Source organism: Trachypithecus francoisi, unplaced genomic scaffold, assembly GCF_009764315.1.
Source record: "Trachypithecus francoisi isolate TF-2019V2 unplaced genomic scaffold, Tfra_2.0 Lachesis_group1, whole genome shotgun sequence".
Lineage (NCBI taxonomy): Eukaryota > Metazoa > Chordata > Mammalia > Primates > Cercopithecidae > Trachypithecus > Trachypithecus francoisi.
In genome coordinates, this window is record NW_022681454.1 from 766,291 (window position 1) to 778,380 (window position 12,090).

The 12,090-nt window shown below is 53.0% G+C and overlaps 1 protein-coding gene across 1 annotated transcript in view; it reads left to right on the forward strand.

Moving 5' to 3' along the window:
• Positions 1-12,090, forward strand: part of PCGF3 (polycomb group ring finger 3) — a 61,748-nt gene that overhangs the window by 25,553 nt on the left and 24,105 nt on the right. Inside the window, exons 5-7 of the mRNA XM_033213383.1 lie at positions 1,239-1,335; positions 4,143-4,198; positions 11,554-11,664. Of these exons, the coding sequence (XP_033069274.1) occupies positions 1,239-1,335; positions 4,143-4,198; positions 11,554-11,664 (264 nt within the window). The remainder of the gene's footprint in view (positions 1-1,238; positions 1,336-4,142; positions 4,199-11,553; positions 11,665-12,090) is intronic.

The following is a 12,090-nucleotide window of genomic DNA, read 5'->3' on the forward strand; positions in this document are numbered from 1 at the left end:
CTTAGGAGAGCTAAACACAGGAGAGACCGCGTTCCTCCCACTGAGCAGCAGGGCCAGTAGTCGCTGTGACACGGTGCTCACTGCGGGCGGTTTCCAAATCTCCAAAGGAGTTCCTTACATCCTTCAAAGGGGAACCCGCCAGTGTGCTCCTCACACTGGATGTGCGTCCTCACACCTGATGAGCCTGTGCGTTGGTGTTAGAGGGCTCACAACTGGGCTGGACCTGGGTGTTTCTCTAAGTGTGGCTGCAGCTGACAGGCAGGTGTCATCAGTCAGGCTGAGGCTCAGTTCTTGTGCTAACATGAGGCCTCATGGCTGCTGGCCCTGCTGGTGTGGACTACCGCTGTGTGCGTCTCTTGATGGCTGAGGAGCATTTCACTTAAACAGGATCTTTAAAATAAAGTGTACACTTATAATACAAGTGATGCTTGTGTATTTCTCATTTTAGAAAATAAAATATTTGCCAAGTTGATAGAATTTTGACTTTAACGTTAATCGTATTTTTAGATACTGGTTAGCATTTTTTTTTTTTTTTTTTGAGACGGAGTCTTGCTCTGCCACCCAGGCTGGAGTGCAGTGGCCGGATCTCAGCTCACTGCAAGCTCCGCCTCCCGGGTTTACGCCATTCTCCTGCCTTAGCCTCCCGAGTAGCTGGGACTACAGGCGCCCGCCTCGTCGCCCGGCTAGTTTTTTGTATTTTTAAGTAGAGACAGGGTTTCACCGTATTAGCCAGGATGGTCTCGATCTCCTGACCTCGTGATCCGCCCGTCTCGGCCTCCCAAAGTGCTGGGATTACAGGCTTGAGCCACCGCGCCCGGCCTGGTTAGCATATTTTATGTTAGGTTATTTTCATTTGATTTTATCTAGTTGTACATGGAAGATACTGTCATCTTTGAGGACAAAATATTGTAAAATTATCTGTATTAGCCCATGTTCTGATGACCCACAGCTCTCTCACCTTTGAGCATCATCTCCCCATTCTAAGTGTTTCTTCCCACTTGAATCCTAACCCTGCCTCTTTGAGGAAGCCCATTGACAGGGCAGTTAAAACTTTCTCATTGCTTCTGATACCAGAATGGCAAGATGTTTCCTTTCAGAAGCCAAGAGCCATAAGGAGGACAGCAGTGAGCATCTGCACAAAAATGAGCTCAGAGATGTCCGTGTTCAGTGGAGCACACGGGTGGGGTGGGTGCCCTGGCTCTGGACTCTCTCTTAACACACTTGTGCTTTGATGCCAGTCTGCAGGAGCTGCCTGGTGAAGTACCTGGAGGAGAACAACACCTGCCCCACCTGCAGGATCGTGATCCACCAGAGCCACCCCCTGCAGTACATCGGGTGAGTGTGGGCCTCCCCAGGCCACAGTAGGTCAAGTGAGTGCCCCCCAGGCGTCTCTGTGAGTGTGGGCCTTCCCAGGCCACAGTATGTCGGGTGAGTGCCCCCAGGCGTCTCTGTGAGTGTGGGCGTTGCCAGGCCACAGTACCATGGGTGAGTGCCCCTGGGCATCTCTGTGGGTGTGGGCGTTGCCAGGCCACAGTACCATGGGTGAGTTCCCCTGGGCATCTCTGTGGGTGTGGGCGTTGCCAGGCCACAGTACCATGGGTGAGTTCCCCTGGGCATCTCTGTGGGTGGGGCGTTGCCAGGCCACAGTACCATGGGTGAGTGCCCCTGGGCATCTCTGTGGGTGTGGGCGTTGCCAGGCCACAGTACCATGGGTGAGTGCCCCCGGGTGTCTCTGTGAGTGTGGGCCTTCCCAGGCCACAGCGCTATACCCCCATCCTGCCTTGGCAGCAGCCTCTCCTGACCAAGGGCACCCCAGGAGCTGCACACGAAGAACCTGGGTCCAGCACTTACCAGGCCACCCTGCCAGGCCTGCCCAGACTGTGCCTGCAGATACATTTCCATCTATACTTAGTCAAGTAGTCCGAGTGCAGTGGCTCACACCTGTAATCTCAGCACTCGGAGACCAAGGCGGGCAGATCACCTGAGGTCAGGAGTTTGAGACCAGCCTGACCAACATGGAAAACCCCATCTCTACTAAAAATACAAAATCAGCCGGGTGTGGTGGCGCATGCCTGTAATCCCAGCTACTCGGGAGATTGAGACAGAAGAATCACTTGAACCCAGGAGGCGGAGGTTGCAGTAAGCGGAGACTGTGCCGTTGCACACCAGCCTGGCAACAGAGCAAGACTGTCTCAAAAAAAGAGAAAAAACACTTAGTCAAGTTAAATCATTGGAGAACCCTCAAGACCCAGGTTGAATGTCATGAGTTTTATGCAGAATTTGCTGAAGTTAAATTTGATGTGAGCTGGCCCTTGGATCCACCTTTCACTTTTCTGCCGTGGAACAGGTGGTCCTGGGGCCCTGGCCCTGCTACCCCTGGCACATGGCCGGGGTCTGTCTCCCTGTGCCACGCTCTTCTGCCCAGGGTCACAGAGAGCCTCGACTCACCACTGGGCCAGCCACTGTTTCTGGAGAAGGCAACGCTGGCCTGGACGTGAGCAGGAGGCCAAGGGGCCAGCCAGGTGGAGCATGCGGTTCTCACACAGATTTGGGGGGTCGTTCAGATTTGGGGAGTTGCTCCAAAGGAAGGGAGATGCCCGCCGTAGCACAGGGGGTAGTAGAGATAATTCTGAAGACACATTTTGAAGGAGGAAAGGCCAATGTGTTTGTTTTTCCCTTTTATTTTTATTATTTTTAAATTTTATTTATTTATTTATTTTTGAGACGGAATCTCGCAGTCACCAGGCTGGAGTACAGTGGCGCCATCTCAGCTTGCTGCAAGCTTCGCCTCCTGGGTTCAAGCGATTCTCCTGCCTCAGCCTCCCGAAGAGCTGGGATTACAGGCACCTGCTACCAAGCCTGTGTAATTTTTGCATTTTTAGTAGAGATGGGATTTCCTCTTGTTGGCCAGGCTGGTCTCGATCTCAGCGTCTGTGGTTCCAGCTACTCAGGAGGCGGAGGTGGGAGGATTGCTTGAGCCCAGGAGGCAGAGGTTACAGTGAGCCAAGATCGCACCACTGTACTGCAGCCTAAGTGACAGGAGGAGACCCTGTCTCAAAAAAACTAAAAAAATAAAAAGAACATACCAAAGTGGGAACTAGATTTTAAATACCATGCTTATGTAATCTTTTCACAAAACCTCGATCTAGATCATAAAGACGACAGGAAGGGCCTCATCTTAGGACAGAGTCTCTCTCATTGTCCAAGCTTGATTGCAGTGGTGTAATCTGGACTCACTGCAACCTCCGTCTCCCTGGTTCAAACGATTCTCCTGCCTCAGCTTCCTAAGTAGCTGGGACTACAGGTGTGCACCACTGTGCCTGGCTATTTTTTGTATTTTTAGTAGAGATGGGGTTTCACCGTGTTGGCAAGGCTGGTTTCAAACTCCTGACTTTAGGTTATCCACCCACCTCGGCCTCCCAAAGTGCTAGGATTACAGGTGTGAGCCACCGCACCCAACTCTTACAGACTTTTCTTTACATTATTTGGAAACATTCTAGAAAAGCCTCTGTTCAGTGGAAATCCCACAAAGACCAGGATACCCCAGGAAGCACTTGGTGGGAGGGGCAGGGACAGTGTCCCCTGAGCGCACGGGACGCAGGGAACCTGGGGTGTCCGCAGGGACAGTGTCCCCTGAGTGCACGGGACGCAGGGAACCTGGGGTGTCCGCAGGGACAGTGTCCCCGGAGCGCACGGGACGCAGGGAACCTGGGGTGTCCGCAGGGACAGTGTCCCCCGAGCGCACGGGACGCAGGGAACCTGGGGTGTCCGCAGGGACAGTGTCCCCTGAGTGCACGGGACGCAGGGAACCTCGGGTGTCTGCAGGGACAGTGTCCCCTGAGCGCATGGGACGCAGGGAACCTGGGGTGTCTGGCAGACAGAAGCACGGGTTCCCAGAATAACCTTATCTGTCATTATTTTGAATGTTTGTAAGCAGCCAGAGCCCAAATTAAATGATGCATTAATCCAAGTCATACATAGCTTTTGGTGACACAAACATCTTTTCATTTGTAAACTAGAAGTAAAATTCCAATAGAGTTCCAGACTGGTGATTCTGAACTTTGGTATTGTTAAATGGAAAATGTACAAGAATTGTAGAATTAACATTTCTAGCTAACTCCACCTTTCTGTTCTTTTGCTAGTCATGACAGAACCATGCAAGATATTGTTTACAAACTGGTACCAGGCCTCCAAGAAGGTGAGTGTCCGACTGTCTCGCTGATCTCTGAGGTCCCAGCCTGGCCTCTGCAGCCGCTGCTCTCCTGGAAGTTTGGTTTTCGGATGGGAGGCCCCTTTCCTTTTGGCCGAATCACTGTCTTCTCATCCCTGCTCTCAGCCCATCTTTATCTCCTTGGCTGGTCTCTTCTTTTGTCTATCTAGGATGCGTAGACGTTTTTCTACTCCTTCTCTGTATTCATTCAGCAAGTATGGATCGCATGTTTAGTGCGTGGGACCCCCAGGGCTCAATGCAGCTCCTGCCCCGCCCAGGTCCCTGCCTTCTTCCTGGGCCCTGTCCCAGGTCCGCCTCCCCCCATCCCACAGCGCCAGCCTCCCCACAACAGAGGAGCAGCACGTTGGCAGAGCGGGTAGCTGGTGTTTCTGGAAAAACTTCACCATAAAGTCAAATTTCATTTAGAATTAAAAGAAATACCAAGTAGCACAAATACCCTGCAAGTGGAAATCGGTTGCTTGGGGATCGCTCAGCTGGAAGCTCCCTGGCTCCCGACGCTCGCACGGTGGTGGTGGCCCTCCGCTGGCGACCGGGAAGGAGGCCAAGGAGGGGCCAGGTCAGCGCCAGGTGGGCTGTCCTGGCATTCTGCTCATCAGACCTTTCAAAGGCAGATAGAGAAGCTGAGAGTTCACTTGGGCTGGTTCTCACTGTATCTCAGAAGACAGTTAGAATTCAAAACACGCTGAATATGCCAGATCTATAGAAATCGTATCTCACCTTTAATGCATGACCCAGAGAATGACACTGTTAAGAGGCTTCTTTCCCTACTCACAGAGTTCAGTCATGCAGGAAGAATTTAGATTTCCTGAGTAAACGTAGATGAAACATGTCTTTTAATATCTGAAAGTTTTTTAGTCCTGGGAAAAGGCAAAGGATACATTCGAGTAAAATGCTGACACCTTAAGAAACGTTTGCACCGAGTGTTTCAGACGCGTAGCAGTGGGTGGGATTGGGGCAGCACCCTGAGTTTTGTGACCCCCACCAGTGCTGACACTTTAAGAAACATAAGTGGCCGGGCACAATGACTCATGCCTATAATCCCAGCACTTTGGGAGGCCGAGGTGGGTGGATCATCAGGTCAGGAGTTTGAGACCAGCCTGACCAACATAGTGAAACCCTGTCTGTACTAAAAATACAAAAAAAAAAATTAGCCGGACGTGGTGGCAGGTGCCTGTAATCCCAGCTACTCAGGAGGCTGAGGCAGGAGAATCGCTTGAACCCGGGAGGCAGAGGTTGCAGTGAGCCGAGATCACACCACTGCACTCCAGGCTGCATGACAGAGCAAGACTCCATCTTAAAAAAAAAAAGTTTGTACTGGAGTGTTTCAAACGCATAGCAGTGGACGGGATTGGGGCAAGAACCTCGAGTTTTGTGACCCCCCACCCCCTGCCAGCAGTTTCCAGGCTTTGCTGCACCTACTGCTCCCTCAGCCTCGCCCTGTGGCCTTTGATCTGTAAAGGGTGCAGTACTATTCCCAGAAGATAAGGGTTCTTCTTAAAGCTCATAACCACGTACCTTTATAACGTTCAGGAAAATGGTGGAGATTCCTTAAAACCAAATAGTCCCTCAGCGCGGACATTTCCAGTTGTCTCATCGATGCTGTGGTTTTTGGTTGTTGTTTGTTTATTTATTATTATTTTTTTGAGACCCAGTCCCTGTCGCCCAGGCTAGAGTGCAGCGGTGCTATCACAGCTCACCGAAGCCTCAACCTCCCAGGCTCAAGTGCTTATCCCACCTCAGCCTGCCGGGTAGCCGGAACTACAGGCAAGCACCACCATGCCTGGCTAATTTTTGGTAGGGATAGGGTTTTGCTGTGTTGCCCAGGCTGGTCTTGAACTCCTGGTCTCAAGCAGTCCTCCTGCCTCGGCCTCCCAAAGTGCTGGGATTACAGGTGTGAGCCCCCACACCCAGCCTGTTTCTGTTTATTCCAGTCAGGATCCAGAGAACGCCACTGGCTCATGGGCCTCTTTCTGGTTCCCTCCAGCCTCTGCCTTCCCATTGTCCTGGGCTGTCCTGTGGCAGTAGACCTGGGTCGCATTCCGGCTGTGTTTTTGGCAAGCCCGCTTCTGGGAGTCCATCAGGGCAGGTGTTGTGCACGTGCTGAGGAGGGTGGCACTGAGATCTGCATGCCGCCCCGTTCCATCCCTCGTCTTTGTGTGTTAGTTGGAGTGCTTCCAGAAAACCAGAAAGACACACTTTGCTATTTGGTCCATTTTGTGTAGGAAGGGCTGAAAAAAAACTATTTCTTTCATTTGTGTTCAAAACAGCAAGCTGGTTTCCCTGCCTCTGCAGCCCCTGCAGTCACGGGTTTGACCTGTGTGTTCTGCATGCGCCGTGCTCGTGTCCTTCCTGATGCTCCAGTCCTCATCTGCAGCCAGCGGGCACCTCTTCACGCCCTGGGGTCTTGGGTGGTCCCTGTCCAGGACTCAAGGCTCTCGGGGCTGCCCTGCTTCTTTGCCCAAGAGCCCGGGTTCCTCCTGGGGGGCCGGGGTATCTCAAGGCCAGCAGACCCGTGCACAGTGGCACCTTCCTGTGGAACTTGAGCTTGTGCAGGGAGGGCACAGTGCGTCCAGCCTGGAGCAAGTTGTGTGTTCTCGTCCACCTCAGCACACTCTTGTCCGGCATGGTTGCTGCCAACTCCAGTCTACACTGAAGAAGTCAAGAGGCAGGAGGTTCCGGAGTGCTCCAGATTCACATCCCCAGGGCACAGTGGCCCCGAGCCTTCTCCCTGACAAGCTCCTCTCTCTGGCCACCGTATTTTCCATGGAGTCAATATTCTTCTTGTTGTTTCTCAAACTTTCAGTCATTTGTGGCTCTTTAGAAGGAGGATTCTAACTTTAAAACTCTTAGCAGTGCACCTGTTTTCTTGATGGAGGCTACTTGCAATTTGTTTAGTTTTATCTGTGGGGCAGACCATTGTAAACCTGATTTCCCGACCAGAGGCCTCTTCCTGAAATGTGCATTAGCTGCGAGGATGCCGTGGTGTGGCAAGGCGTCAGCCCTCGAGGGTCCAGGTGCCTGTTTTGGAGGAGACGCCAACCGGGTCCAGCCCCTCCCACCTGGGCGCTGGGCAGGCCCTCCACACCGTCCTCGCTCCCGCCCGTGGTGGAGGCTTGCTGGAAGAGAGTTCCCTGCTAGATCACAGGTGGGGTTAGGGTTTTAGTGGTTTGTTGTTTCTTTTTGTTTTTATAAATTTTTTTTTTTTTTTTTTTTTTTTTTTTTTTTTGAGATGGAGTCTCGCTCTGTCACTCAGGCTGGAGTGCAGTGGCCACGATCTCGGCTCACTGCAAGCTCTGCCTCCCGGGTTCAAGCGATTCTCCTGCCTCAGCCTCCTGAGTAGCTGGGACTACAGGTGCCCGCCACGTCGCCCGGCTAGTTTTTTTTTTTTTTTTTGTATTTTTAGTAGAGACGGGGTCTCACCGTGTTAGCCAGGATGGTCTCAATCTCCTGACCTCATGATCCACTCACCTCAGCCTCCCAAAGTGCTGGGATTACAGGCGTGAGCCCCTGTGCCTGGCCTATCAAAGTGTCCATTCTCAGTCTCTGCCCATTCTGGGCTCTTCTACTCGGTGGCCGTGTCGTAGTCTTTGGTGTGCCAGGCTCCTCTCCGTTCCTGGGGAAGGCCGTGAGGCTCGCACGTACCAGTCCTCTCCAGGCTCTTCTCCGTTCCTGGGGAGGTCCGTGGGGCTCGCCCTACGAGTTCTCTCCAGGCTCCTCTGCGTTCCTGGGGAGGGCCGTGGGGCTCGCGCGCTCACCAGTTCTCTCTACATGGATCCTGAACATGTCTGTCACCTCTTGCTTTAGAAACGTGGGGACCGGACACAGTGTCTCATGCCTGTAGCCCTAGCACTGTGGGAGGCCGAGGCAAGAGGATCCCATGAGCTAAGAATGTTTCTTTACATTTTTAAATAATCCAAAAAAATCAAAAGCATCGTATTTTATGATGTGAAAATGTAAGAATTGAAATTTCTTTTTTTTCTTTTTTGAGATGGAGTCTCGCTCTGTCACCCAGGCTGGAGTGCAGTGGCCGAATCTCGGCTCACTGCAAGCTCTGCCTCCCGGGTTCACGCCATTCTCCTGCCTCAGCCTCCCGAGTAGCTGGGACTACAGGTGCCCGCCACCTCGCCCGGCTAGTTTTTTGTATTTTTAGTAGAGACGGGGTTTCACCGTGTTAGCCAGGATGGTCTTGATCTCCTGACCTCGTGATCCACCCGTCTGGGCCTCCCAGAGTGCTGGGATTACAGGCTTGAGCCACGGCGCCCGGCCAAGAATTGAAATTTCATGGTGTGTAGTCTGATTGGAACCAGCCCCCCTGGCTCAGTGGCAGTCTGCCTTCACCCGTCCGTGGTGCAGTTGAGCGTGCGCTGGGCGCGTGCTGCCTGCCTGCTGGTTGGTGGCTTTGAGCAGCTCTCTGTGCGCCCTGGCTGGAACTCGTCATCACCGCGTCAGGACATTTTCACGGCCGCTGCGTCGGCCTTCATGTCAGAACGAGGAGAACAGAAAAGGGGACTTCAGAGTTGCGCTTCGAAGCCACAGTGAACTCTGGATTGTTTTGTTGTTGAACTGTCATTGTTGATGGCAAAGCACTGAGTTTCTCATCCGTGATACTGTAGCTATGCCGAGAGCAAACAGCTGACGATGGAGTCACCGACTCAACACCAGCAATATTCCCCCTTACAGGAAAGCAGTATTTAGACACCAGCAATACTCCCCACTCACAGGAAAGCAATATTTAGAAAATACTGAAAATTTAAAATGGAATGTCTCATCACAGCAGAATTTCTTCTCAGAAGGGAAAATGAAATAAGGCTGTAGTCAGAGTAAGTTTCCAGTTGTCTGATGCGTTAGCCTTGTGCCAACAGTGAGCTCATCAGATCAGGCTGGACTGCCACGGCTGAAGAGCGGTGTCCGGAGACAGTGAGCTCTTATTCATTCATTCATTCATTCATTCACTTTTGAGACAGAGTTTCACTCTTGTTGCCCAGGCTGAGTGCAGTGGCAGAATCTCAGCTCACCGCAACCTCCGCCTCCCAGGTTCACACAGTTCTCCCATCTCAGCCTCCTGAGTAGCTGGGATTACAGGCACCTGCCACCATGCCCGGCTAATTTTTTGTATTTTAGTAGAGATGGGGTTTCACTGTGTTGGCCAGGCTGGTCTCGAACTCCTGACCTCAGGTGATCCACCCGCCTCAGCCTCCCAAACTGCCAGGATTACAGGTGTGAGCCACCACCCAGCCCCAGTAAATGTTTGAATGCCTCTATACACCTGACACTGAGTGCTACTATTTTTAATCCTTTTTTATTCTTCTAGGTGAAAATTAAAGAAATGGGAATTAGAGCCGAGGGTCTGAAGCTGAGTTGTTTTCCACTGTGTCCATGGGGCTCTCTCCTTTGCACAGACCCATGTGACCTTTCTGTCATTCCCATTACAGCTCTTCTGGAGACTCTGATGGGCACAGCCTCCTGCTGTCAGCCCCCATCTTCCAGGCCTCCATTCCAGCTGCTGGGATGTGATTATTTAAGGGAAACATTTTCTTTCAAGTTGCTCTCAGATTGTCCAGGTTAATCTTTCAGCATTTCCCTTGTGAAGCTCCAGCACTCCATGCACCTGAGGCCGGCCACAACTATCCCCCAGGCTCTCAGGGTCCCCTCCTGTCTCTGCCCAGGCTCTTGGGGTCCCCTCCTCCCTCTCTGCCCAGGCTCTCGGGGTCCCCTCCTCCCTCTCTGCCCAGGCTCTCAGGGTCCCCTCCTCCCTCTCTGCCCAGGCTCTCGGGGTGTCATCCTCTCTGTCCAAGCTCATTGCCTCACGCAGGCATTGGTGCCTGCATGGTTGGTGTTTGTGAGGCAGCTGTGTAGGTTGGGATATGTCCAGGGTGTTTTCCTGGCCTGGCTGAGCACATGGTATATAGGGAGGACAAACGTGGATAAAAAGTTTGGTGAAGAATTCCTTGGTCATGTAACACGTAAGTTAGTTTTCAGAGTGATGTCTGGGTTGCGGTTTGAGCAGCTTTGTTCTAACCTTTCTTTGCTGCCTACTGTGTTCCTGAGCAGTGACCCACGTCGTCCACTCTGTTGCCTGGGTGTGAACTTAAGGTCACATTTAGGGGGCCTTTGCTGAGAGTCCGTTTGCTTTTCCCTGGAACCTGCAAGGTTCTGGCCTGCTCTTGCTGGCCATCCCTGGAGGATCAGGCCTCTTCTGGTCCGACCAGCAGAGACCGCCTCAAGCTGGAGTGACCCAATGGCAGGTGTGGGTGAGGAGGGTGCTGCCTGTCTGCGGCCGGGCAGTCTCTTCCCTGGAATTTGTGCCTGTGATTGTGGGCGCAGACACCAGGGGGCACTCTTAACCCACTGCCAGGCAACGTGGCGCCAGAGCCCATAGCTGTGAGCAGCCGTGGCAGCAGGCTGTGGACTCAGGCACCCGGGACACATGGTCCCCGGGGCTGTCGGGCCCTCGAGGGCTCTCTTGGGGTTCCTCAATGGTGGCCTTGGGTGCCTGTGAGCTGGCAGGGTCTGCCACCGCGCAGACGTGTGGGGAGAACCCAGTGGCAGGTTCATTCTCTGAGCTGCGGGTGTCCAGGCAGTTCACTGGCTCAGCCATGAGGCCAGCAATGATGTTTGATGCGGCACCCATGTGGCCGCAGTGTTTATCAAGCCCCGGTGATGGTTGGTTCTGCGACATTGGACACTCACAGGCGGTGGCCGAGGTGGGGATGACGGTCCCACAGCTGGGATTCCTGGGCTCCGTGCCTGTCCTAGGCCTGAAGCAGCCGGCCTGCGACTCAGCATCCCATGTGGGCTGGTGGGGCGGGTGCCCGGGGGGTGCACCTCCTGCTGCGCTGAGCCCCGAAAACATCCCAGTCTTTTTTTTTTTTTTTTTTTTTTTTTTTTTGAGGCGGTGTCTCGCTCTGTCGCCGGACTGGAGTGCAGTGGCCGGATCTCAGCTCACTGCAAGCTCCGCCTCCCGGGTTCACGCCATTCTCCTGCCTCAGCCTCCCGAGCAGCTGGGACTACAGGCGCCCGCCACCTCGCCCAGCTAGTTTTTTGTATTTTTAGTAGAGACGGGGTTTCACCGTGTTAGCCAGGATGGTCTCGATCTCCTGACCTCGTGATCCGCCCGTCTCGGCCTCCCAAAGTGCTGGGATTACAGGCTTGAGCCACCGCGCCCGGCCTACATCCCAGTCTTAATTTGCTGCTTTCTTATTAGTAGGCTTCAAACTTCATAATGCAAATCCGTAATTGTCTTTATGTGATGTTTATGAACAGAAGTTTAATATAATCCATTGCCTGTGTAAGATTAAAAACTGTGTGTTGATTTTCCATAGCGGAAATGAGAAAGCAGAGGGAGTTCTATCACAAATTGGGCATGGAGGTGCCTGGAGACATCAAGGGGGAGACCTGCTCTGCAAAACAGCACTTAGATTCCCATCGGAATGGTGAGTGCCCTGTGTGCCCATCGAGAAGCCCCAGGAATCCCTGCACGAGGCCTTTTCTTAAAGAGCCGTCACTGTCTGCCAGGCCCTCCCACACGTACTCAGGGGAGAAAATGAAGGAACCTGAGGGTGCGGGGAGGTTAGGGTTCGAGGCGTTCCTCCTCACTCCTGGTACCAGTGGGAATGTGGGCAGAGGGGAGAAGCAGGGGTCCTGGAGGGGTGAGGCCAGCAGGGGAGAGCAGGAGGGCCCCCCGAGAGTGCCTAGGGGGCAGAGGTCAGGGGTCGGAGAGCCTGTGGAAAAAGTAGTGGGAGGTGAACTTCTGAGACTTGGCTTGGCTTGGTTTACTGTAAAATGGCAAAATAATGGTTTGGTTTCTGTGTAAAGGGAATGGTATGTTCAGATCTGAGCGTATCACAACAGATTTTCAT